Source organism: Colossoma macropomum, unplaced genomic scaffold, assembly GCF_904425465.1.
Source record: "Colossoma macropomum unplaced genomic scaffold, Colossoma_macropomum, whole genome shotgun sequence".
In the NCBI taxonomy this organism is placed as follows: domain Eukaryota; kingdom Metazoa; phylum Chordata; class Actinopteri; order Characiformes; family Serrasalmidae; genus Colossoma; species Colossoma macropomum.
Window position 1 is genome coordinate 44,545,539 of NW_023494792.1, and position 26,447 is coordinate 44,571,985.

At 38.6% G+C, this 26,447-nt stretch overlaps 1 protein-coding gene across 2 annotated transcripts in view; it reads right to left on the reverse strand.

Annotated features, from left to right (window-relative positions):
• Nucleotides 1-307: 307 nt before the first annotated feature.
• Nucleotides 308-26,447, reverse strand: part of tmcc3 (transmembrane and coiled-coil domain family 3) — a 35,742-nt gene continuing 9,602 nt past the window's right edge. Inside the window, exons 2-5 of one of the 2 annotated variants that reach the window (XM_036577302.1) lie at nt 9,780-10,262; nt 6,743-7,149; nt 4,085-4,220; nt 308-2,837 (exon numbers count right to left, since the gene is read on the reverse strand). In XM_036577302.1, coding sequence (XP_036433195.1) covers nt 2,535-2,837; nt 4,085-4,220; nt 6,743-7,149; nt 9,780-10,262 — 1,329 coding nt within the window. In that variant the 3' untranslated portion in view covers nt 308-2,534. Of the gene's footprint in view, nt 2,838-4,084; nt 4,221-6,742; nt 7,204-9,779; nt 10,263-26,447 lie in introns of both variants that reach the window. The other variant, XM_036577300.1, reaches the window with a different exon arrangement.

Sequence of the window (26,447 nt, forward strand, 5' to 3'; positions counted from 1 at the left end):
CTGAACTGGTCTCACTGTGATGCTTTGCTTCAAATCAGGGGCAAAAGCTGAGCCCAGATCATCTATTACCTGTGTGAACATTCAAATATTTCTTCTCACTGCAAAAAGGAAGAAAAGGCCCAAATATAGAATAGAACATGGCCAAGGTAACAGCCCTCTCTCTCTTCTCTCTCCCTTTACCTCAACAGAAAGCATCTTCAGACCTTCAAAACAGCAGTGAAGCTGCAAATTCTGAATATTTACCCAATCAAAGATTCGTTTGTGATGTAAAAATAAATAAATAAATAAAAACAACAACAAACAGACATTAGATGGTCGGTGGAGATCACTGTATTTGCTGTAGCTCCAACATAGTTTCTGAATAGAGACTCAAAAAGGTACAAAAATAGTTATTTCAGCCTTCATTTAAAACAGTCCAGAAGTTCATTACATATAGCTTAGCTTACTTCACTTGCTCGTTTAGAAAGGCAACCCCACCACAAACTCTGACAAACAATAATTAAAAGCAAGTTCATTTTTTTCTGCACAGTGGAAATCGTTCCAAAGCTGCCCCATACAAAAAATGTAATACATTGAAAATATATTACAATATATCCCATTAATATTTTGGAATATTCTGTCAACATATAACAATATATTTCATTTTCACAAGAGTTCACTCCACAAACACTGCTCCGCCTTCCGTGTGCGTTTCAGAGGGCGAGTGTGTGTGCATATGTTAAGCTGTGTGTGCTGAGCTTCACACTACTCCCACTCTTCAGGAAAAGTAGGCCGTATTAACACAAACATTTCTGGCATGCCTGAACTCAGACTGTTACAGCCAAATGTTGTGTTTACTCTGCCAAAGCACACAAAGCTCAAAGTAAGTACATATTAGGGAGACTCTGGAGATAGCAGGGATGCACCGATATGGAATTTTGGGACAGATAATAATAAGCAATATTTAACACTTTGTTTTGGACGATTTCAGTTATGGTTCAGAATTACTCATGGTACCAGTCAGAAGTTTGGACGCACCTGTTTGCATGTTTTTCATAATCTTCAAGACATCCTGATCGAATAGCTTATGCTTAAGTTTCAAAGGTGCTTCAAAAAGAATTGTAAACATTCAAATAGATGCCTATGTATGAATTTATGTCAAATGTACGTGTTGAAAATGAACTCTAAATATTTTTAAGCAATTTTCATTTAGCAAAATTTAGTGTTGGAAAATGTAACTACATGGAATCACAATCATTACGTCATGCTGATTACTATGTATTTCTTGTTAAAAATCAATTTGTGGAATGTCTACTCTTGTTACTGCATTTCACCTAATCAGCTGTGTTGTGAGGAAGGAGGGCGGGGTCTTGTACAGTAGATATAGGTCAATAATTCTGCCATATGAATTTCACAGTTTGATGTATTATTATACTAAAATGTGGAAAAATAATAATAGTAATAATAATGTCAAAATGTTTGGTGGTAATGTATGTAGCAGACATTCTCATTCACCTATATTGTACCAGAAAATGTTCTACGACAATGGAGGAACCCTTTTGGGCACTATTCAGAACAATTTTTGAAAAAAGGTTCCTAACAGAACCATATACAACAGGCTTTCCTTATAGATGGAAGGCATTTCATTCAAATTGTTTTTAGTGTTTACAGGGATTTATATATAACCATTGCCTTTACTAGAGAACCCATTTTTTTGTACTGTTATGAGTTTAAAAATAAACAGGACAGTAAGAATACGGCGCTAAATTATCAGTTATAACTCTCGGACCAAGAATAATAATTCCATTTTTCCATTCATTAGCGAACAAAATATTAGCCGCTGCTACATGGTGCACCCTTAGAAAATACAGTATAGTGAATCAGGTCAAAACAGCTAATACAGTAACAGAGATGGACCCATTACAATACAGTTACAGAGATGGACCCATTACAGTACAGTTACAGAGATGGACCCGTATCTGCTGGAGCAGAGAAGTAGACCAACACAAAAGCACACAGAAAAAGAGTTTTTTAAAGCCATAATTCAGGGAACAGTTAATAGTAGTAAATCTCCAACTGTAGTGATGAGTCCAGGACAAACTGGAATCCCAGTGTCGTTATTAAAGGTCATTATGGTCTGAACACACAAAAACACACACAAAAGAGTTCCTTTAAAGCCAGAATTCACAGAACAGTTCCTCATTGCAAATGCCCGACTGTAACGAAGAGTCCAGGATGGAACTGCAATTCCAGTGTCAGTATTACACTGAAAAACAGAGATGTATTGAATTTACTTGATTTTAATGTGTACATAATTTCTACATGAATAATATATATTACGCCAGAACTAAACTGAAGGACTAAAACTATGCAGACGTAATATATTTTATTCATGTGGAACTGATCAATCAAGTCAGTTCAATTCAGCACTTTTTCAGTGTACGATTACACACACACACACACACACGCACGCACGCACGCACGCGCACGCACACACGCACACACACACACAAACACACACATACGCACACATATACACACAGGCGTTAAGTTCCTCAGCTGGGCAGGAACATCCTCTCTGCTGCACACTGTACGTGCTCCCAGTGGCTCCAGCCCAGCGCGAGCACACACACACACACAAAGGTCCCGAGCACATGCAGCCGGCTCCGTAGCAATGGCGCCGTGAACTTGGCTGCCGTGGAGACGCACACCAGGATTACTGTGGCGATGGCCAGCATGATGTTGATGCACTTTCCCAGCAGCACTTTGGCATCGGCGCTCTCCAGCTGCACTAACTGCTGCTGTTGCTGTTGCAGCTCCAGCTTACTGATCCGCGTCTGACACACCTCCAGTGCCTCCTACAGGACAGAACACCACAGAGGTGGAGATCAGAAAAGAGCACAAGGAATTAACTAATTACCAAATTTAGAAAATGTGCTATTGCTATGATTATTGCAGACCCTGCTGATTATCTAGACTGAACTACCAATCAAAAGTCTAGACACATGTACTCACAGAACAGGTCTACTGCACTATATAGAACATTTTATTGGGACTCTGCATTAGAATGCCTGCAAAATACAATTTTCTATAAAGTACATAAGTTTTTGTACATTATTATTATTATTATTATTATTAATCACTTTCTATTTATTATTTTCAACATTTTAAAATAATTGTGAGGAAATCAAAACATGAAATAGTACATAGAATTACTCCATTCAGAAATATTGCTCAAAACAGGGCTATTTAGACCCCACCCTCCTTCATTACAACACAACTGACTGGTTGAAATGCATTAACAAGGATGAGATATTCCACTAATTAACTTTTAAAAAGGAACACAATGATTAGCATGATATCATGAGGGGGGGCAGTCATGGGCCGGAGGTTAGGGAACCAGCCTTGTTGCTGGTTCGATCCCCTGAGCCAACAGTATGTGACTGAGGTGCCCTTGAGCAAGGCACCTAACCCCCAACTGCTCCCCAGCCACGGACAGGGCTGCCCACTGCTCCAGGCAAGTGTGCTCACTGACCCCTAGCATGTATGTGTTCACTAGTGTATATGTGGTGTTTCATTGCACGAATGGGTTAGAATGCGGAGGTGAAATTTCCCTGTTGTGGGACTAATAAGGGTCACTTAACTTAATGATTCTGCTTCCAACACTACATTTTCAAATTCTCAAAACTGAAAATAGTTTGTTCCAAAATATTTATATTTTTAAAAACTAAATATCATGAAACACACCATGTAGCTTGAAAACATATTTTTTGCTATATTGCTCACCCCTAATTCTGTGTCACATTTAGGCAAAAATACAGAATTCATCCCTGTAATGTGAACACAGTCTTAGTTAAGCAGTGAGGTGCACAGCTCAACTGAAACAGTACAAGCTGGAACATCTGCATGGCTTAAAACATGTTTCTCAACTAACGCTTTACAACATAAGAAGAATGTTATTGTATCACTGAGCTATTCATACTCCTGACATACACACACACACACACACACACCCTAAAACCCATTAGTGTTCTTAAGTTATTATGTTGGAATGTTTAAACATTTAGACACACCGTTACTTGTGTGTGTGTGTCTGTGTGTGTACCTGTATGTCGCGGGCTCGTTCGTAGGCCTGGTAGGCTACTTTCTCCTCAATGCTGGCCAGCTCCTGCTTCAGGTTGGCCGTCTCATTCTGATGCAGCTCGGTCAGATCATTCAGCTGATCCTCCAGCCGTTCACATCTGCCAAAGACAAGCACACACAGTGGGTATGTGTCTGTGTGTTTCTGCATTGATTCCCCTGTAAAGCCTGTATATTGAATGTTCTTCAATTTACAGTCATATGCAAAGAACATCCTGGATTTAAGACAAGATAAGTAAACAGGGAACACAACTAAATGTCTGCAAATGTTAGTGCACAATTTAAATTGATTTAACACATTATTTGCTGAGTTTAACACGTTTGAAAATTGTAAATAAACAGTAATTGTCCTTTAAAATGTGAAGAAGTGTGTTCTCTGTAGAGAATGTATTAAAGTATTTTCACTTAGAAAACATGTTATTTGATCAGGTTGGCCAAACCTTTGCATACATAGTGTCTAATTATGTATAATTATGTATAATTCAATTATAGATTGGAAAAGAAATTATAAACAGAATAATAATTCTGCCTAAATAATGATTTGACAGTTTCATTTCCAAACATTTGTAGCATACATACGGTTTGTCCCCTGTATGTAGAGAGAAAAAATGCTTAACTCTGGGACTGGGATCACCTTCAGAAGCAGTATTTTTCCTGCTTTATCATAACTGAATGTTTAGTGATCATGAGGTCATTTCAGATCAAGTTGAATTATACGGATGAAAAAAGGCAGATGAGATTTTTAACACACTAAAACTTACCACCATGCACTTTTGTTATTAAAGAAACTCTGAATGCAGGAGAAATGGCTTCCCCTAGTACTAACCACCAAGTTATTAGTGTTCTTTTACCCAGTCATTAGGTAACATCCCTTTCTGCTAAATATGTTTAGAAGCACAATGAGTTCCACCAACTTACACAGTGTGCGTGTATGCGTGTGTGTGTGTGTGTGTGTGCATGTGTGTTTGTGTGTGCGTGGAGTTTGAGGCTCTGTTTCAGCTCAGAGTTCTGAGTGCTAAAAGATGTGAAGAAACCATGATCTCTGGTGTGAAAGACAGCGTTAGTGTTAATGATGCCTTTTTTCTGTTGTTTTTTTTTTTGTATCTGTAAAATGCAGACTCTGAGTAAAAAAGGCCTTATAGCTTTGACGTCCCCTCTGGTGTCAATGTGATGTGTTTAACCAGCGTAACACCCCTGAGTCTCAGTTAATACAATCTAGTAAAGAAACAGTCTGGCAAAAAACCTAATTTACACAATTTTCCGTAGTTGTTTGGTCGAGACAGCTTAGAACTGGAGCAATGAGGCTAACATTGCTAACAAAGTCCAGAACTCAATAGTCACCCAAAAAGCCCTAAATAGTTTTCTTTCAACAGACTCAACCTGCGTCCAGGTCTTCATTAAGGTCACACAGACTTGATGATGTGGTTTAGGACACAGTATCACTTACTGTCAACGATGAAAATGAAAAAAAACATTGGACAACCACTTTAGACAACAGGTATTCACAAACCACCTCTAGGTTAGAATCGGTATTTGGGACAATGACTGTCACAAATTTGGAGGAACCTGATCCAGTGCTGTTTTATGAATAACAGCCATGGTGTTGTCTTCAAGGGAACTCATTTTTCAAAAGATCCACATATTTAAAAGGTTAAGATGTAGTCATTCAAGTCATTCAAAGGTGCCAAATGCTTTGAGCTAGAGAAACTTACAGAGTCAAAATTGTTCACAGTGGTGGTGATGCCTGAGGAGTTTAATATCTCTAAAAGCTACATCACAGAAAGTTACTACATGAAATCTTTACAAGTGCACTGCATGATGTCCTACAGTAGTTTTGTGACAAAGTTTGGGTCTAAAATTTTTAATCAATTTATTATTAATTCATTCATGATGGAAGGAGATATGAAGGGTGTTCTAAGACAAAATAGTCCCCAAAGAAAATTAATTTTTTCAGATTGACCACTATTTTAATCATCATCAACGTCACATAAAAAGACTCAGAAGACACGTGCAGGTTCACTGGTGGTTTTCGATAGCAAATGAAATGGCTATATTTGCAATGTAGACATCGGAACTCCTGGTTCCTATCACCACCACTGTAGGGAAATCTGTCCGTAAGTTTCTCTGCATATGAACCATTTCACATCAAACCAATCTGAATGACTTTGTTTATATCTGAACCTTTCAATTACACAGACATTTTGGAACATGGATGTAATGCTTCTTTAAATAGTTGCCTGTATCGGTGAATTTTTGTTCATGTTTATAGCTCACAGTACGTCATACTATGCTCACATCGACAAGTCTGCACAGCTTTAATAAAAAACTTTGCCCAAACACTATTGAGTTCTGCCATTTGTCAGTTACATTAGCCTCCTAACTCCATTTCTAAACTAAAGAAGCAACATTTTGACTCCAAACATGCCTTACCTGATGAACTACACCTGGTGTAAGTAGATATTAATTTTTTTTTTTTGGCCAAACTATTCCTTTCAAAACCTTCTCTTGAAATGTAAATACCAGGGTCTGCATCGTTGCTGAAAAATCAGGTATACTCAAACTTTTGATGAGCGGTGTATGCATATGGATATAATTTTTGTTGTACATGTGCATGCATGTTTACCTGTATCTCTCCTCCTGAAGCATCTGTGAGATAAAGCCATAGTTGCGCTTTATCTGGCTCCTCAGGCTCTCTATGTCCTCTGCCAGGTGAGTCTGCGCCTCCCTGACCTCACGCACCTCCTCCAGGGCCTCGGCCAGCCTGCTGGAGCTTTCCCCTGACACCGCCTCAATGTGTGTGGCCCCTAGTGCCGAGTTGTGCCCATTGCTCTCCGCAGACACGGACGTGCCCGTGGAGCACTCATCATCGCTCGGGTATTTGGGTTTGCTGGTTAGCGTAGCACTGCCACTCAGCACCCGTCCTGCCCCCTCCGCCTGCAGCCCGCCCCCTGTCTCCATGGAGCTCTTCAGGTGGGCAATGTTGTCAGCGCTGCCAAACTTGTTGCGGATGAGGTTGGCAAAGCCACGGGACTTGTTGAAAAAGAAAGGCGGCGTGAGAGAAACACCCGGGCCGATGGTCTTCACCTGTAATAGCGGCAAGACCAAATTTATTACAGGGTGTCTACAGGTTTATACTAATTAACCCTATCAATCCTAACATCCTGCTGGCAATACGTTCAGTGTCTTTGTGTCCTTTACTCATTAAAATCTGATGCCAAAGTAGTTTGTGAGCATGCAGCAGGTCCATGTTGGTCAGCAAACTGGATCAGCATGTGGAATTGGAGCTCTGCGATACCATGTTTCCTATCCCTGTATAAAAGAAGCTCAAAGCTGTGTTTATTGTTGGATGTAGTAGAATAGCCTCTGACTGAGTGTGAGCACACATTCAGAACACAATTCATATCGCTATTAAAGTGCTTATTATTGATTTGTTTCATCAGAGTAGCAGTAACTAGAGACAGAAGAGTGAAGTGTATTCATATTCAAGTGTTTGCCTGATCAAAAGGCAGCTTTAAAATCTCAAATATGGCATGTATAATATATTAATTAATGTATTCATACATTAATATGTTAATAAATGTGTTATTCTTTATTTTCTGTCTTTATGTCTTTTATGTTTTATTCAAACAGATTTGTTGAACATCTAACACGGTTATACACTTTGAGACTTCACAATACATGCACAGTTAGTTACCAGTTTTGCCGTCCTCTAGCCCATCATCAGTGGTCAGCTTCTGACCACAGGACCACTGTCAGCTGTATATTCTTGGTTGTAAAACTATTGTGAATTAGTTAAATACTGACCATGTTTTTTATGCATCCTCTTAGAATTTAATATTTATAATTGTAAAGAATATTTTCAGACAAATTATAACCTTAAATTTAAAAAATTAAAAAAAAAAAAAAAGAAATTCACGGGAGGCCTGCTCAAGGGATACATTTTATTTCCTTAATGCCACTTGTGACGCTATTTGAAACCATGCTCATTTCAACCACAAACTTGGTGTCTGCCAACCAGCCTATGTTAAATTTGCATATTCCACTTACACACAATGTGAGTAAAGCTAAAGAGAGCAAAGGTTTCCGCTGTAGGTAACACAGTCAAGTGAGCAAATGATGGCAATCATTTTGCGTGTATAATCACCACCTCTATGGAGTCTATGGAGAACAGGCATCGCAGATTTTTGAGTGTAACAAATTGTGCACAAATACATCTGACATAGTACATCCACTGGAATTACACTGTTACAAATTTAATGAAGGTGCTACGATTTCAATACAGTATGGACAAATCATATTTTGCTGTATCTGTAGAATCAAGACAGTTTTAATTAGGGGAAATGCATAAGTATTCGAGTACTTGGTTAACCGTTCAAGGTGGCTGTACTGAATACTGAAATCACTATTCGGGTTCTCGTTCCCCTTCGTCACAGGAACTATACAAACCAGCAATGAAATGCGGCTTTCTCAACAGGTCTGTAGAACGATACAGTTTTGCTCATGTTTAGATGATGTTTAGCATGCTTACTATGTTACACTTTACTATTCTGAGAGACGAGTGTTTGAACGCCAATGCGTTGTTAAAGTCGAGGCTGAGAAGGCAAATGTAACATGGCCTTATTGCTAACTTGGCTAACTACACTGGCTGATGTTAGCCATGTCTAGAAACAGTGGAAATATATTTCTCTGACAAACTAACATGTTTTGCACATTGTCCAGAGGAGAAAATATCATCTATAAGAAGATAATAAGTCCTAATCAGCGTCCTGTGTTGTACCAGTTAGCTGTACTTTTAGCTCACATCTAAAGAAGTAGCCTCCGTTCCTCATCCAATAAGAAAACCTAGCAAATTCCCTCAGCTATTTTTAATAATAAAATGTTTTTAAATGTATTTCTCTTGCTGCTAAAGATTCTTTCAGCCTCTTAACAACAGTGCTATCACCTTAAAGAGTAAGCCTCCAGCTCTATGTTGACCTAAAAGTGTAATTTATCTTGGGCTGTTTTTTCTCTTCCCAGCAGTTAACCGATTAACTTTTGTAGGATACTTGAATATCAAAATTAATCGGAATGCACATTGCTGAATAAAAAAATCCCAAAAATCAAACAATATGATACAATGACAAAACTCCCCCACTGTACAACAAATATTTTTGGTTAATGCTTTCCTTAAAATTTCTTCTAAAAACTACAGTAATAAATAACTAACAAAAATCATACATGTCTGTACCAAAATTAAGAAAGGATACTCATCAGGGCAGTTCAGACTTTTGCATACAACTGTATAAATACAGATACAGCCATTACTGCACTGATATGTGTATCATCAGGAGCTTATCTGCAATATTTTGCCATAACAATATTTTGAAAACCTATTTACACCCCTAATATTTCATTTTAAGGACCCACCCAACTTATTTTCATTGGCTCGATATCAATCCTCAAACTGCCCCTATTCATTTCCCCTTTTTACACTGGTCAAAATTTCCATTGTTCATGTTTATAACACTGCTATATTCTGATCTTGCCTTTGTAATCCTGCTGTTTTCTCAGGATTAGTCTAGCCATAAACTGCTTGTTTTTTTCACGCTTTCAATGTCCATAATGCTATATATTACTTTATGTTTGTGTTACTGAAAAGTGCTGCGACCATCATTCATTACCTTGTCTAGCTGTGGGTGACGTCCACTGCCCCTGACTGCTGCTTCCTTGCACTCTTTCAAGCTGTCCTTGGACGTTTCCTTTGCATCTTTGCTATGTGTATGCGTGTGTTTGGTCCCATTGGAGGAGGAAGTGACATCACACTCTTTGATCTTGCGGTGGTACTGCTCGAGTTTGCGCTGCAGATGAGCGATGGTTTGAGCTGATTTCTGGTTCTTCTTCTCGAACACCTGTTTGATGCGCCCGCTCTGCTGCTTGTCGGCACTGTTGATCAGCTTCAGGTACTCGGCCACGTTCTCGTCGCGCAGGGCCTGCTCGATCCGCAGCTGCTCTGTCACCTTCAGTATCTTCTGCTGCAGCCCCTCCAGCCCCAGGCGTCCGCGACCCGCGTCTCGCACAGACCCCTCACCATCCAGTTCCAGACACGTATCTGAGCCGCCCCGCTGCATGGTGCCGGGGACAGCCAGACTGCTCCCGTCAGCTGCCTGGAGAGAGAGAGAGAGAGAGAGAGAGAGAGAGAGAGAAAGAGAGAGAGAGAGAGAGAGAGAGAGACTTTGATAAATCAGCAAAACATTTATGCATTAACATGTTTTAATTACTATACACAGAGAGAGAGAACAACGATAAAGAGAGAATAACAGAAAAATAAAGAATGATCGTGTGCAAGAGAAACAAAAAAAAGAGCAGGAGAGAAATATAGAGAAAGAGAATATAATCAACAAGTTGAGTTGAGGACGTCGTGATGTACGAATGTTGCTACTGAATTCAAGCTTTTTTCAAAGTTGCTGTTCAACGACTTTTTAATTAAACCTCCCTGAACTCTAAAGTCTGTATGTGGGCCCACATTTACATTCCTCACATTCAAAACTACAGAACATACAGGGCTGGGTTTTTCTGAAAGCATCTTAGTACAAAGATTATTCTTAGTAGATTATTATGGTAGAGCGAGCATCACAAAGAACACTCCCTCTACCAGTTAAGATGAAATAAGGAAACTGGACCCTGATTGGTTTCATTTTAGTTACTGAATAATGTTTGAGTCAGAGGGACTGTCCCTGCATTTGTCTAATGTAAGACAACTTTGGACAAAAGTGTCTGAATCAGAGTCTAAATGTCTGCTTCTCAAGTGGTCATGCCTCAGGACCCACATTTGTCCTTCATCATTTAAGGTCTGGCCAGCCAAAGTGAAAAACCAAACCGTCTCTACTTCTGTTGTAAACATGTTCACTCGGGTCGTATAGCAGTGACGCAGTGGTCTCTAGAGTTTGAAAAACCCCTTTTGATGATGTATCTTGAATGTGGGAGCACGTTTGAAAAACTAAAACTGCTTTGGGTGGATTTTTGGGTGGATTTTTGCTGGCAGGCTAATGTGAAATGTTTTTTTTAATTGTTAGCTGATGAATGAAGAAGGAAGAAAGACAGCTACTGCTAAGATGCTAAAAATCTCATTGCAGCCACTTAACTGAAGTAGCTTTCATCAGTCCATCATTAAGACTGGACAGAATGGATTGTCAGATGAGGACAACAAACTAAAAGCTTAAGTTAGCAAAGCAGCTAACTTGGCCTTTGTGCTGTCTGAAAAGAGTCTATATTATGCTGACTAAAGAGAAAACTTTTCAATTTTGTTCAACGGCTGAGGTATGAGTTACATTCAAGCTAGCTTGACCGTATTATAAATCAGTGACCAGGCTAGCTGTTATGTGGGTCAACACCACAGGGATTCCCAATGGCTGTATAAAGTATTTGAGTAATGCATTCTGGGTATTGTAGTGTGAGAATAATGACGAACGAAAACAAGAAAACATGTAAAATAGCAAATTTAGCCCAAGTGATGCGGCTGAGGGACATAATGCTGTACTACACAACACTGCATAACACAAAAAATAACACAATAAACACTGGCTGGAATGCCCCTTTAAGTCACAACCTATAAGTAATTATGGTTGGGGAACTCTAATCCTAGTGATTTATCTGTTCAAACACACCTGATTAATCTCACCAGTTAATCATCAGGTTTAGTTGGTGCGCTACAGCAGGGAAATCATCAAACTGTCTTCAGTTTCCCATCCGTTCTAACATAAAAGCTAATACTTCACCACACAAAACACAGTGTTTTTCGGTCCCTCTTTTCTGTCCTTAATGTATGAAAAAACATATTTAATGCAGCTATTGTCATGCTGAGAAAAGCTACCAAACTTCTATGTATGTATGATAGTTTTCATAGGTTAACTTAATTTAGACCAGGGGTTCTCAACCTTTTCCATTCCAAGGCCCACCTGTTTATAACTATAAAGCATAGCGGCCCACAGAAAAACTAAAATCAACTTGGTTTTCTTTTTTTTCTTAATTGCTCACACTGAATATCTGTGAACTGGGGCCTGAAAAGATCCAACTGTCCATTTCAGTTCAAACCAAAATTTGCAGTTATGTTAAAAAATACGTTAAATGTAAACCTTTACGTTAAAGGAAAAGGTAGATGTGATTTGTGACTTGGAGCTGCAGTCCATTGTGTTTTCACTGAAAATACTCTTGTGGCTCCTACAGGAGTCACTGTTTGGGGTTGAGATGTCTCTTTAGTTTTGAGGGTTTTAGTGCCTCATTTGAAATAAACCTCACTCCACTCAGTAGGCTTTTGGATCAGCGTCGTCACAGTTAATAATAATTAATAAACCTTACTTGATATCTGCTTTTTGTCATTTTCATTAGTTTATCATTTTGAGTTTAATGACTCAGGCTGCTGATGCTCGGCCAAAAGACAAACACAGATCATCATTATTATTTTACAGCTCGTCCCATTTTTATCAGCTGCAGCTCCTGCAGATTAAGCTGACAGTACTGCGCTGACATGCTGCTAGAAGAAGAAGAAAGTAGGCTCTACTGATGAATTTCATCATAAAATGCGTATGCACCAGCAGTGAACTGAACAGCGTTCGGCTGGAAGCAGACCGGGTTTTTTTGCCAGACCAGGTCAGCTGTTTGATGTGGACCCGAATACGTGTGGCATGTTCGCTCACCTCAAAACGGAGCAAACTAAAGAAAAACATTTCATAGTTTCGCACCAAACAAGGTCGGTTAAAGTGCCCTGAGAAACCTCTCCACCTCTGGCTAACTGTCTGCACTGCATGGCTGCGCTGTCTCAAACTGATGATGTTTAATCAGCCTTGGTTATAATTTAGAAACGTTTGATTCTTCGATTTTTAATTATTAGGCCCAAGTTAATCTTTTTTTCACTAATGTTTTTATGACTTATAGTGCCCTCACCAGCCCACTACGAACTACCGCCTCCCTCTGAGTTCAGGCCCGCGGACCACTAGAGGGTGCTTCACGGCCCACTGTTGGTCCGCAGCCCACAGGTTGGGAAACCCTGATTTAGACTGTAAGCCTATGTGTTACTGTTTAGTATCAAGCTAGCATTTACAGGTCGTATCTAGAGTTCGACTTGGCTTGGAAGTGAAAAGTCAGATCTCAGAAGTCATTTTCAACATCCCACCGTTCGAGCTGCAAAGTGGGAAAAACAGGAACAGCTTCATAAAACTAATTATGGTTAGCAACAAGGTAGTCAGCTAATGTTAGTGATTTGAGTATAACTTTAATGCTTTTGAAGTATTTACCTTCTTAAAACAGTGAACTTTATGTCCAGTGTTATAGATTTAACCAACTATTGTTCTGTGCTGACTGACTGTTCGCTATAATGAAAATACTTTAATTTAATTAATTTAAACAGTGCACGGCTACTGCAGGATTTGAAAATACATGAATGAAACATAAAAATACAAACTCCACTCTAACACAAGCACACCTAGGTCTTTACTACATTCAACTAGTTCATTTCATTCTATATTACTTTTAGCAGTTGCTGTAAAAATATTCAGAAATCTGAATATTTTTACAGCAACTGCTCATGCATCCTCTGCACCTCCACTTCCCATGTCCCTGAAATCATATGAAAGAAATTAATTAACTAAATAATTAGAAGATAAAGTGAAAAAAAAATACTGGTGCAGATAAGCTTAAATATGCACAGGTCACATAATCAGCTGCACAGTGCATACCACTGGCAAGTGGAAAATGGGTACATTCTGAGACTCTGCACAAATACTGAGATTTATAAATATTTTGTAAAAAAAAGTTCAAGTGCCATTCTGTCAGCTAAAGAGATGACATTTCAATTCCACCTGTCACACAGCATGCGGCCTCAGCCTTTTACAGCATAAGAAGATTTACAGGGATGTCAAAAGCAGTGTTCGAGAGATTTTTAGACAGATGTTCAGCAGTTGCAAACTAGGAACACTGATGAAAAATAAGAGCTGACAGAAACTTCTGCTTCCTGCTTCAATATTTCTATTATTTAAGACTTCTGTTTCTGCAGTTTATGTGGCCAAGAACATTGACAAAAAAGACATATTTGACAAACTGATCGATATTACTGGATATCAGAATATTACCTCATTAAAATCTTAATCAGTGATAAAGTTTTGACATCAGTTTGGTCCTAGTGTGAGGAAATAATTAAATACTAATTTGTAACTCCCAAAATCAGCCACTCCTTACACAGACGTTTCTCTCAAATCTCAGAAGCATCGCTCCACTCTTTAGGCCGTGGCTCCAAGCTGTGTGACATGTCGTGTCCAGCTCCAGCAATTTGACACGGAGTGACCTACTTAATGGTGCACATTTCAGCAGATAACCAGAGGGTGAGTGTGACTGTGGCTTGAAACGTTACGAAACCAGAAAACCAAATTGTATGTTTTTGCACAGAGGGCAGCCGTAACTGCGCGTAGGGCAGATAGACACACTAGATACGTCAGGATGGAGAACAGGCCCCAGGGTCTGCAGTGAGAATGCGTAATACAGTCAGTCATAAATTAGTTCTGAGTGCCAGAGCACATCCTGACTGTGCATAAATCCAACACTGCTGTCAAAATACTCATTTAGATGTTCAGGATATACTGCTCTAACAGCACTAATGCTGCTTTTAAAATATATAACATAATCAGAAGGCGAGAGACAGAGTAACAGACCTCCTTCTATATAGTCTGCTGTTTCAAAGAGCCTGTCTGTGTTTAGTGACTTCAAAGCTGTCTTTGTTCTTTAAACACACATATTATGTACCTTATGTGCCGTTTACACTATATCCAAATATCCATGATGAATGGACCAATGAAAAAGGTCCAAAATTACTTGGAAGAAAATTGTTAAATTAACTTACATTGAAAGTTAAGAATGTTTTTTTCCTTCTCCTGTAAAGTTAATACAACAGCTCTGACAGCAATAATATATAAGTATGTAATCCAATTTTTATTATATAAATTGTTTAAACTGTTGCTGCCAGAAAAAAAAACTTTGTATCTCTAAAATGGTAGCTTTACAAGAGAAGGTAAAAACATCCAAATAAAGTCAATGTAACAAGATTTTATTTTCATTTGGACCATTTTTATTGATCTCTTTGTCATGAAAATGTGAGACAGTAAGTAAACAGAAGGTTTTGTTACGACTAGAGATGAAACGATATTAAAATTTCATATCACGATTATCATGACCAAAATTATCACGATTATCGATATTATCGCAATATTGTTCAAATGTTTTGAAAAGTAAAATAAATAAAAAAATAAATACTGATACACAAACTGAAACTCGTTTCACCAACTTTTATATTAACACAAATAGAACTGGCAGCAATATGCACTTTTTGTTTGCATAAACATTAAAAAATAAGGTCAGTACATTTTTAGTATTACTTTTGTATTACTTACAATACTTGTAATACTCTGTAAACAAAAGAATAGCAAAGGTATTATTATTACAGTTATTATTATTATTGTTATTATTATTACTGTTATTATTCTTTTTCTTCTTCTTCTTATTATTATTATTATTATTAATTACAATAACTAAGGATTTCCCTGCATAGAGAATTAAATCTCGACCAACTCTGAGGTGGGTCTTAATGGAAAATTACTACTTCTAAGAAGTGCTGCACTCGGGGGATTTCTGTCCGAACTGCAACTGCAGCATTATTGTGCCGTTGTGGCGCTGAACCCCTAATCAATACAGTGCACCAGGAAAAACAGCCAAAATCACAGAGGAATTGCGTGACCGTGCTGTGAGCTGTAGACAGTGTAGAACTCACACAGCGTGTCTTCACCTGTGGAGCTGCTTCTCTAAAAGCATTTTAAAACTAAAACATAACTTAAAATTAACATGCATCTGAGCTGCGGCAGAAACACTCCTGAAGTTTAATCTCTGAAACTCTGCTTTTCCCAAAAGCAGCACAGCGTTTACTCGCGTGAGGTCCCGTCTCAAAGCACACTATCTTCCCTATGTAGTGCACTTCGTGGATCATGAAATAGCAAATCCTTCACCCAAAGAGTGCAGGAAACGTTCGACTAAGTCATCTATAATCAACATTAACAACAGGTTACAAATCCCCTATTTAAAACTCAACTGCTTGTTAATGATGATCGTGCTTGTTTGAACAGTAGCGCACTATGTAGGGGACATTGAGTGATTTGAGACGGTGTTATTCTCAGACAGTAAACACTGCAAGCGAGACGAGAAAGGGGAGCTGTGCAGATTGAACCTCTGCAGCGCCTCGTTCAGGAGCTCGTGTGACTGTTAACTCAGAGCTCATTTTGGAGACTCTGCTCCACAGAAATGTGTTAAAAGCTTTAGTTTCGATTCACAGTTGATTCACCGATTATTTTTCTTTTTTTGACGCTAAAAGCTTCATTTTATATGATTAAAGAACCATAAGCATAAGTTAAACCACACAAACCGTGACATTTCTTCTATTTCGAGGTCCCCACAGACTTCTCCGTTAAAGTTAACCTTGCATTCTATAAAAAGTAGCGGGTGGTGGTCGCGAAATGACTCGTAAGGTTTGATGTGTTGCCCCCTTTCGCCGCTATTTTCTTTCGGCCTGTTCTGCAGACAGGGTGGTCATCTTCAATTAACTTTCCTTCTGCATCCTTATAAAACCCAAAACATGACCAAACGTCAGACTTGGTCTTCTTAGAAGGCTGAAATATCTCCGAATCTCCGGGTTTTTCACACCACGGTAATCGACCGCGGTTTTAACGATACTTTAAAGTTCAAACGGTACTACTAACCGTCATTAATTTTACCGCGGTTTACCGTGAAACCGGTAACTGTTTCATCTCTAGTTACGACAGTGATGACGTGTAAGTGCCTATAAGTAATGATATTATGTCTAATATATATTAGATATCTAAGTATCTATGTGTATCAGGAATTTTCCAAATCGAACTAATCTTAACCTCAGGAACCAAAAAGAACTAGTATTGCTCTTTCAGTTTTAAAAATTGAAAAGGGAGCATTTTGTTCATTGTTCAAAAAAGTGGGGGCATTTTTGTCCTGAAAATGTACACACACACACACACACACACACACACACAGTTGTTCCATTTGTGTTAGTGCTCAGCCACCCCTAAGGCTTTATCAAAGCTCTTTGTGACATAGTGCACAGCTTATTTCCCTTCACTGGACTCACTGGTATTATCTGTGAACGCAGTGCTGTGAGAAACCTTCAGATTTTTACTCTGAGATCAAGTTTAATAGTTGCCATGGCAGCCAGCAACAAAACACACCAATCTGATTCCACAGAACAGAGACACAGCCTTTTGTTAATGGAAAGAGTGTGTGTGTGTGTGTGTGTAAAGACACCTCTTGGACTCAGAGCAGATGGAGCATCTCGATGTCGTCAGGAAAAAGCACACTTTGGAGAAGTAGGTCGCTGTCATCACATATGCAATTACTTTCTATGCCCACTTTACACACATATACACAGAGCTCTCTCTCAGGCGAGAGGGAGCAGGCAGGAGAATGAGTGAGTGTGTGTGTGTGTGTGAATTAGAAAGAGTGATGGGGAGAGATGCAGCCCGCATCCTCTGGCAGTCAAGACTGGGAAACAGAGGGAGCAGAGAGAGAGAGAGAGAGAGAGAGAGAGAGAGAGAGAGAGAGAGAGAGAGAGAGGGCATGGGGATAGAGGAATAGCTACCTCATTAGTACTAACACATCACAAGCCTGACTGACATTCACTCTACATGCAAATGCTGTATTTTGCAAGTGCTTACAAGAAGGAAATAAAGGTTTAACCCTCAGGAGTCCAGAGTTATTACAGGGATGTACAGATATGAGGGAATTCTGGACAGATGATGATATCAAATCTTGTCCATCTGAAAATTTCTGATAACACTTTTTAAAACAGAAACTGGAACTAGAATCACTTGGCACTTGGCATTACAGAGAAATGTGTTTATTCATAGAGGGTTAAAAATGCAACAAAAAAGAATAAAATGTAGATATTTTAGCACAGTAGCCCAGCATTATTCAAACCCTCATAAATACATAATCAAACATCAGTTTGAAATATTGCTCATTTCTAAACATCTGTCTGAGGCTGACAAATATTTAAAGCAATTATTTGCCAAAACTGATATGATTCTAATATCATTTCACATCCTTAACTAAAAAGAGACAGAAAGAAAAAGAATAATTAAAAAGATGTGCTGAGATCGCTGGGCTGCACTGTTGTTTTGCTTTCTTATTTAAACATAATTACACAATTGCATCCCTGATGACACAATTAGCTACAGAATTAGTTACATTTACATGTAATTAACATTCTGTATCGACAGGTTAGGGTCTGTACTTCAGGCTTTTTTCTAGGGACAGACAGTGATATTTGTATCTTATCAGAATTCGCAGATAATTGCTTAAAAAATGAATGTTTAGGTAACGCTGGGCTACTGTACTAAAACACCAGCATTTCATTTACTTTTGTATTTGTAAGTCTAAATAAATAAATGCTGTGCGAGTTCTCTGTAATGCTATACAGGGAGATGTACTTGCAGTTTCTACATTTTATAAATGTTTATGCATTGGCGTCAGCAGATACGTACAGGAATAATATCAGATATTGGCATCAGCCCATAATTTCTTACAACAAAAACATGACAAAAATAAAGGAATGTTTTTCTTTCCTCAAAACAAGAATGTCAAATCATGATAAAATATCTCCTCTTCTACATACAAACACAAATTTGGTACGAAGACTTAGAATCTGCACATTTTCATATAGAATTTTTCCAGCTGTTACAATGAAATAATTACTATATAATTACAACATGCTTTTGTTATGGCTGGCAAAAAGTATAAGTTCTACAAGTTCATTTTGATGAACTATAGCTGTCTCTAAAAGGATATTCCTTCAGACTAGTGTGGCAAAAAGTACAAGCTGTAGAACACCTGAGACTGAGAGCAAGTCAGTGAAGGACAACAGAGTTTCTACACTAATGCTCAGTGCCCACGTGCTTATTTAGAGAACATGGTGATTCTCCTGAGGGACGGAAGCTCACCCTACTGGGAGCAAAAGTGGCACAGACGTGTGTGTGTGTGTGTGACCATGAATGTATGTATGTGTGGATGAGTGTGCGTGAAAGACAGAGAGAGTGAGAAGGACCGAGATTCTCAACTATTATTGCATGACAAATCAAAAGTTGAATGCTTCTTCAGTACTACAACATGCTAAGCAGTTCAATAATACTTTCAATTCTTCATTTAAATAGACTAAAGCTACATTAGTCTCAGCCTCAGACACTCCATCCACACGTACACAGAGCGTTTGATATCTTTAGGCCACAACTATCAGGACCTGTCAGTTGTTTTCTGATTGGCTATTTGCTTGTCTGTGTGTATGCACCTCTGTACACCCGTTTAATGTGTGCCGAAAATGTGCGCATATACACTCACTGAGCACTTTATTAGAAACTTTTATCTGCACTCTTTGACCATTCTGTTAGCTCCCTTATTATATAGGTGCACTTTGTAGTTCTACAATTACAGACTGTAGTCCATCTGTTTCTCTGCATACTTTGTTAGCGGCATTTCACCCTGTTCTTCAATGGTCAGGAGCCCACAGGGCCACCACAGAACGCATACTATTTGGGTGGTGGATCATTCTGAGCACTGCAGTGACATTGATGTGGTGGTGGTGTGTTAGCATGTGTTGCACTGGTGCAAGGGGATCAGACACTTCACTCTGAGCTGTGTCTGATGCACCTTTTTTTGATGCTCCAATAAATTGCCAGATCCACCACTACTACTCAGTACAGTATCATCTACAAATTAAGTCCTGCTAACAGGAAACAAACTCTTGCAAGCAGTTGCCTGCTCTGCAGACCACCCTGATGAGCATTTCTGAGAAAGGGTGTGCCAATACTTACTAAAGGTGTAATAATTTTGAATACAGTGCATCACCAGTTTCAATACGCTGAATCACCAATACACACCACTGTTTATTCTGAGCATCTCTCATTTACCATCTTTTAAGGCTGCACAATAAATCATATTTTTAACGTTATTACCATGTGAGTTTCCGCAATGACAGAAAAGATTAAATTACTTCAAATACACAGAACCAGACAGATGCCACTACATTGCGAGCACAAACTATTAGAAGATTCTCTGCACTGGGACTGAACACTGCTCTCCCACATGTTTTAATGTAGTTTTAATGTAAGTAACTGTTAGTATTTCATTTCTTTTTTTATTTTGCATAGTAGTGAATGGTGATTTTGTCGTTGTGGTGTCCAACTAGGGCTGAAAGATGAATTATAAGATGAAATATTTTTACCCGATTTTTCTCCCCAATTTAGTCGTCTCCAATTCCACCCGCTAGTTAGGACTCCCCCACTGACACGATACTATCAACGCTAGGAGGGTGAAGGCTAACACAGGCTTCCTCCGAGACCTGTGAAGCCAACCACCGCTTCTTTTCGAACTGCCGCTCACGCAACGTCACTGGACAGCCGAACGCACTCGGAGGAAAGCGCCAACCGCCAGATCTGTTACGTCAGCTAACAGACGCCTGCACTGACTAGCATCGCGCTGAGTGATGGGGGGAGAGGGAGGGGCCATCCTACCCACCCAGAGAGAGCGAGGCCAATTGTGCTCTCTCGGACTCCCGGCTACGGATGGCTGTAGCATCACCAGGGATCGAACTCGCGATCTCCTGATGATAGGGCCAACGCTTAGACGGTTGCAATTTCTATTATAGTCTTACAGTTTATTATCAACAATGTTGACACAATGCAAGTTTTAAGTAGGGAAATTTGACCTAATAACATGGAGCTTGTGAACTTCTGTGACATCACAACCACAAATAAGTGGCAGGCTGGTGCAGTGTGTTAACACTTCATGTCTCAAGCCAGAAATAATATACGCTGGTCTTCTTAGCCACAAAAAAAGGCCCATACCTCAATTTATACCTCAATTATAAACAATTACAATTTAAATCATCATCACTATATTGATCAGAAAAATTGCAATTAGATATTTTGCCAAAATTGTTCGGTCCTATATCCAACAACTTTATCAAACCTCACATTTCATGACAATATTGTACAGCCCTACCATCAACAGTGGAAACCACTGTCAATATAAAAACTTGGCATCTGAGTGCAGCCTACCAGAGTAAAACGGGCAGAGAGAGACGGGGCTGTGGACAAACCCATGCTCAAATAGCTGGGCTTTTTTATTGAGCTTGTGATATTTGAGAACTTAATCTATATAAATACATACCAATCTATATAGCATAGAATTAGAGCTCTATCAATTCAACATGAACACAGAGAGAGAGAGAAAGAGAGAGACAGAGAGAGAGAGAGAGAGATTAATACACAGCCCATCACGCTTTACCTTATAGTAGCCCACTGGGTGTCACACCCACCCCTGTAACTATGTGAACATTCTGAAATTGCACTGTCACTGCCGGCAGGGGGAAAAAAGAGCAAGAGAATGAATGCAGCATCAGATATCTGATCTTATCTTTATACACAGATTGCATAATACATAACACAACAGACTGCTGGGGGAAAATCCACCAACAGGTGTACGCACATTAATACACATAAATGGATTTAGTCTCACTATGGTTCCTCTTCTATTTCTGTTCCCTCTACAGACACACACAAATTTGTTGGCAGAGAATCTCCTAAAGCTCCATCCAAACTGACCTGGCTTAAAGGTTTAGCACCGTTTCTTTAAAGGGCATGACCTTTAAAAGAAAACCACCACTTGTTGTTACAGTTTTACTTCAATAGAAGACATTTAACATTATTTTTTGTTAACTGGAAACATTTCAAAGCCGATGCAATACTATGATCTCAGTTAAGCTTCTTTGAAATGGACAGTGATCGCTTTCAGGTTACAAAAAGACAATGACCTTACACTGACCTCTACGTACTAAAGTGGCCAAAGGACTTAAATGAGTCACATTATTGAAGTGCTACAAATCTTTTTAACCCCTTCAAAGATTTTTTTTTTCATTTAACCCTTTAAACCTAAGCTTATTCTTAAAAAGCTTATTAGTTATTAGTCTGAAGACGCATTATTTACTAACTGCTATGTTTGGCTAGCTACAAGATCAACAAAAACATTCCCTTCTCACACCAAATTCTCAAAAATGCAACATTTAAAAAATACGTAGTTTTTTCATAACCTTTTTTGTGGCACTATTGGTTTGCTTTATGTTTATTCCAACTGCAAACATCAGTAACTAAATATGGTGACAAATACATGCAAAAGTTTGGTCAGATGACTCAAATTACTAAACTAAACTAATAACTAAAATTTGCAAAAAATTGACATATTTAAGTTTATTCCCTGTACACTGTGTTCACTTATTTTTACTTAAAAAAATCAACAAAACCTATAATTTGACAAGGGGTGTTTAAACTTTCGCATATGATGTATCATGTATTGCAAAAAAATATTCTAATACAAATGTAAGTATTATGTTGTATTTTTGCCAGATGATTTTTTATTTTTTTTTGCCTTACTGCCAATTTCAGTGCATGATCTAAACCCAGTGCTTAAACTAAAATGTCTGCATATCTTTACTGTAATAGCAGAACAGCTGGCATGACTACACATACGTCCTTGGCGAGGCCCACTATCAACAGCCTGCGGTCAGATGCGCTTCCTGATGCTACTGACCCTTACAGGTTCTCCACCCCACGACTTTTTATGGTGACTCTCTACTGGAGCTTACTCATCATCATAATCATCATCATATCTGTCTGTAAAGCACCACACTACTGAACTAAAACTACAGGGGTATGAAATGAAAATCTAAAATATAATATATAAAAAAAATTATAAAACAATATTTGCTGATATTACTGGCTGTCTGAATTTTTAGCCCTCTAACATCAGTATCAACCACAAAAGCTGCACATCAGCCTTGCTCTAATATCGTAAAGCTTTAATATGCGCACAGATAGAAACACACACTTACATTCATGCATCTGACAGACGCTGTTATCCAGAGCGATTTTGTCACTGATGAATGATTCAACGCTGTGCAACAGTACCCACAGTACAGCAGCAGCATTTTAAATGTCTCTGAGGTATTTTCTTCACACATCATCCACTATCTCACTCTCACACTCACACACATACACATGACAGCAGTGAGGGGTGAGATAAGGCCCTGGCTTCAGTCTGTAATGAAAACACAGGTGCTACGCAAGGCAGCAACACTTTACCCACAATGCATCTCACCAGATATGATCAGACTAAACCACAAAGGCAAGGGTTACTGTGGAACACTGACATCAAATAAACTACAAAACTAGAACAATGTATGCAAATTAACTTGTCATGCTTTGCATGTTTGGAAATGTGCAGTCAAATCCCACTGATGTATATATGCATCTCTGGGGTGTACAAACACTTTGTACATTTATTTTACATGCAGTACTGTGTAAAAGTCTTATATATAAGACCATACAGAAAGCTACTTATCAGGGCAGCAAGCCTTTATCTGCTCAAAAAAGAGGTCAGGAATCAAACCTGAGTTCTTCTAACTGTACTCTAACTTATGTAGTTATTAAAGTCTTGTCACATTTTACTGTATTTGTTTTACTGTGTTTATTCTAATGCTACATAGTGTTATTACTGGTAAAAACACACTGCCCAAATAAATCATTTTAAACAATGTTCATGGCTCCTTAAGACTTTCGCACAGTACTGTAGATGTATATATTTTGTGAAGCCCATTTTGGCTTCTCTAGTTTTTGTTTGTATTATGTGTTTACTATTTGTATTCTATAGAGACTACTAACATAAGTACCAGCTCCTCATGCATGCAAGTGTACTTGACCAAAAAAGTGATTCTGATTCAGAAATAGACCTCTATGTGCTCTGAATGCTCTGTGCGCTATAAAGCCATACAGGGTGTCTGAACGCATCCTTGACTTAAATTTAAAATATAATACATTTTATACAGTGATAGAAAACACAGTAGCACAGAGAAAGCTCCAGTTCCACATGAAGACCCATTTCACTATTACCAATGTGGATATGCACAAACACCTACTACCTGGGGGTAGATTTTATTTATTTATTTACTTATTTTTATCCAGTTTGCTGCCCAAATTAGTTATGGCCAATTCCTACTCACTAGCTAGGTTTCTGGAATCTACAAAGCTCTTAGGGTGAAGCCTAACGTTCTTCCTCCAAGAAGAATAAAACACCAACCTACCACTAATGTAACATCACAGAAAACTCCAATTTCAATTCCACACAATTGCACTTCACATAGACATATACTTGGATTTTATCATATGCCCATATTTTTATACTCTTCTTCTCTTTCTTTTATATTCTAGCTTATATTTTCTATTGTATAATCCGTGTTTTATGGCAACAGACAGATGTATAAGGATTTCACTGCACTTTATACTGTGAATGGCTGTGTGTGTGACCAATAAAGCTTGGTTTAATTTGATTTGATCATTATACAGCTCAACACAAATGGCCAATTATCTTATGTCAGATGACTGAAAACTGCACTGGCTAGCACTGTGCTGAGTGAGAGGCCATCCTATCCACCAAGAGAGCAAGGCCAATTATTCTCTCATGGAGTCCCAGGCACATAGGCCTGTGGCATCAGCAGAGTCTGAACTTGCAATCCCCCAACAATAGGGCCAACACTTGGATGGCTTCATCACTCTGGTGCCAGATTTTAAGGAGTTAAAGGAGACAAAGACATAAAGAGACAGTAGGAGTTAATTTGTGAAATGTAATTTCAGACAAATGAAATATTTTTAAGCACACCCTGCCACAGCTAAAGCCTAAAAAAAAAATCCCCCCATTTCCTCCCTCTTCCTTTCACTTGCTACCTGTCTCTCTTTCTATTTCTCTCTCTCTCTCTTTCTATTTCTCTCTCATTATTAATCCCTTCTTTCTAGAACACAGATTAACAGTCTCAGCTCCACAGCCCAGCTGGGGCGAGTGGGGAAGGGGGGGGTGGTGGGGGGGGGCAGACACCAGCTGGGTTGACATGAGAGTGCGTATGAGTGTGCGCACACTCAGACTGTAATCTTGTCAAAGAAGTCCTGCTTTAGGGGTACTGTGATGAAACTGATATGAACAATCAGCACACATACACTCACACAGCTAAAGTGGCTTTCTGTTAATAAGAGAAACACACTGTTTGAGTAAGCAATACGGACGTACGTCTGGAATCGAACAAAATCAGAATTGGCAGATTTTTGCTCTAAATAAGCAATTCAGCCAATTTATTACTTTTATTTTGCCCAAATTGTGCTGTAATTTTATGCAGTAAATAATGTGAGTCAGGTAAGTGCCCTCGCACTGTATTTGAATGCTGCTGCTACATCTGTTCCAAAATGTCATAGCGTAATTATGCATGACTCATTGTGCTAAACAGCCAGTTGCCTCTTTCAATGTAGCACTTTATTTGATTCATGGTATTTAAATAGGCAACTGATTTCTCATTTAGGAATTTAAAATGCCAGTTTGGCCCATAAAAGAGCAAATAATGTGGCTTATGTTGCACTTTGGCTAAGAAAAAGTTCTGGAAATGTGCTAGTGTGTCCCGTTTAGCCCACAGAATGTGAGGTTCCGGTTAAAAAAATTGTCCATAAAAATAAAATTCATAATCGGTGCATCAGTAGTTGGCAATATGACGATTTGTTATCATTACTGTGATATATCACAGATATTGTCAGTATTGTAGAACACTGCATCTCTGCATGGATCATTAAAAACGCATATTTAGACCCATTATAGAGTCTCTAACCAACAACAACCAGGGTACAGTAACTGCTTAAACAGTATAGTAACAAGTAAATTATTGTTATAACATTTTTTTTTTATTTTAAATATATATTCCTATTTTGCTGGTGCATTTTATCTATTTCAACTTCACAAATCTCAGAAAAACTAAATATTGGGATAATTACCAGAAATATCTTCTCATAATGTTAGATTTTTGCCACATTGCCCACATTAACCTAAAACACACCACTCTCAAACACACAATTCAGAAATTCTCTGAAGACCAGTTTCAATCTAGACTAAGTGAGAAAGAGTGAAAAGGAAGATTTCTATACCCCAACACAGCCACTTCAGCTCATGAATGGATTGATAATTAACTAATGGCTTAAATGTGGCGTGTCAATAGGAAATATTATAGCAAATGCCAAACTTAAAAGGCTTTAAAAGCTTGCACAGAAAAGTAGTAGAAAAACAGACCAGTGAAAAAACAACTTTAGGCAGCTGGCAATAAATCTGAACCTGACATTTTCTGCTTAGTGGAAGGAGACAGAAGTAGCTAC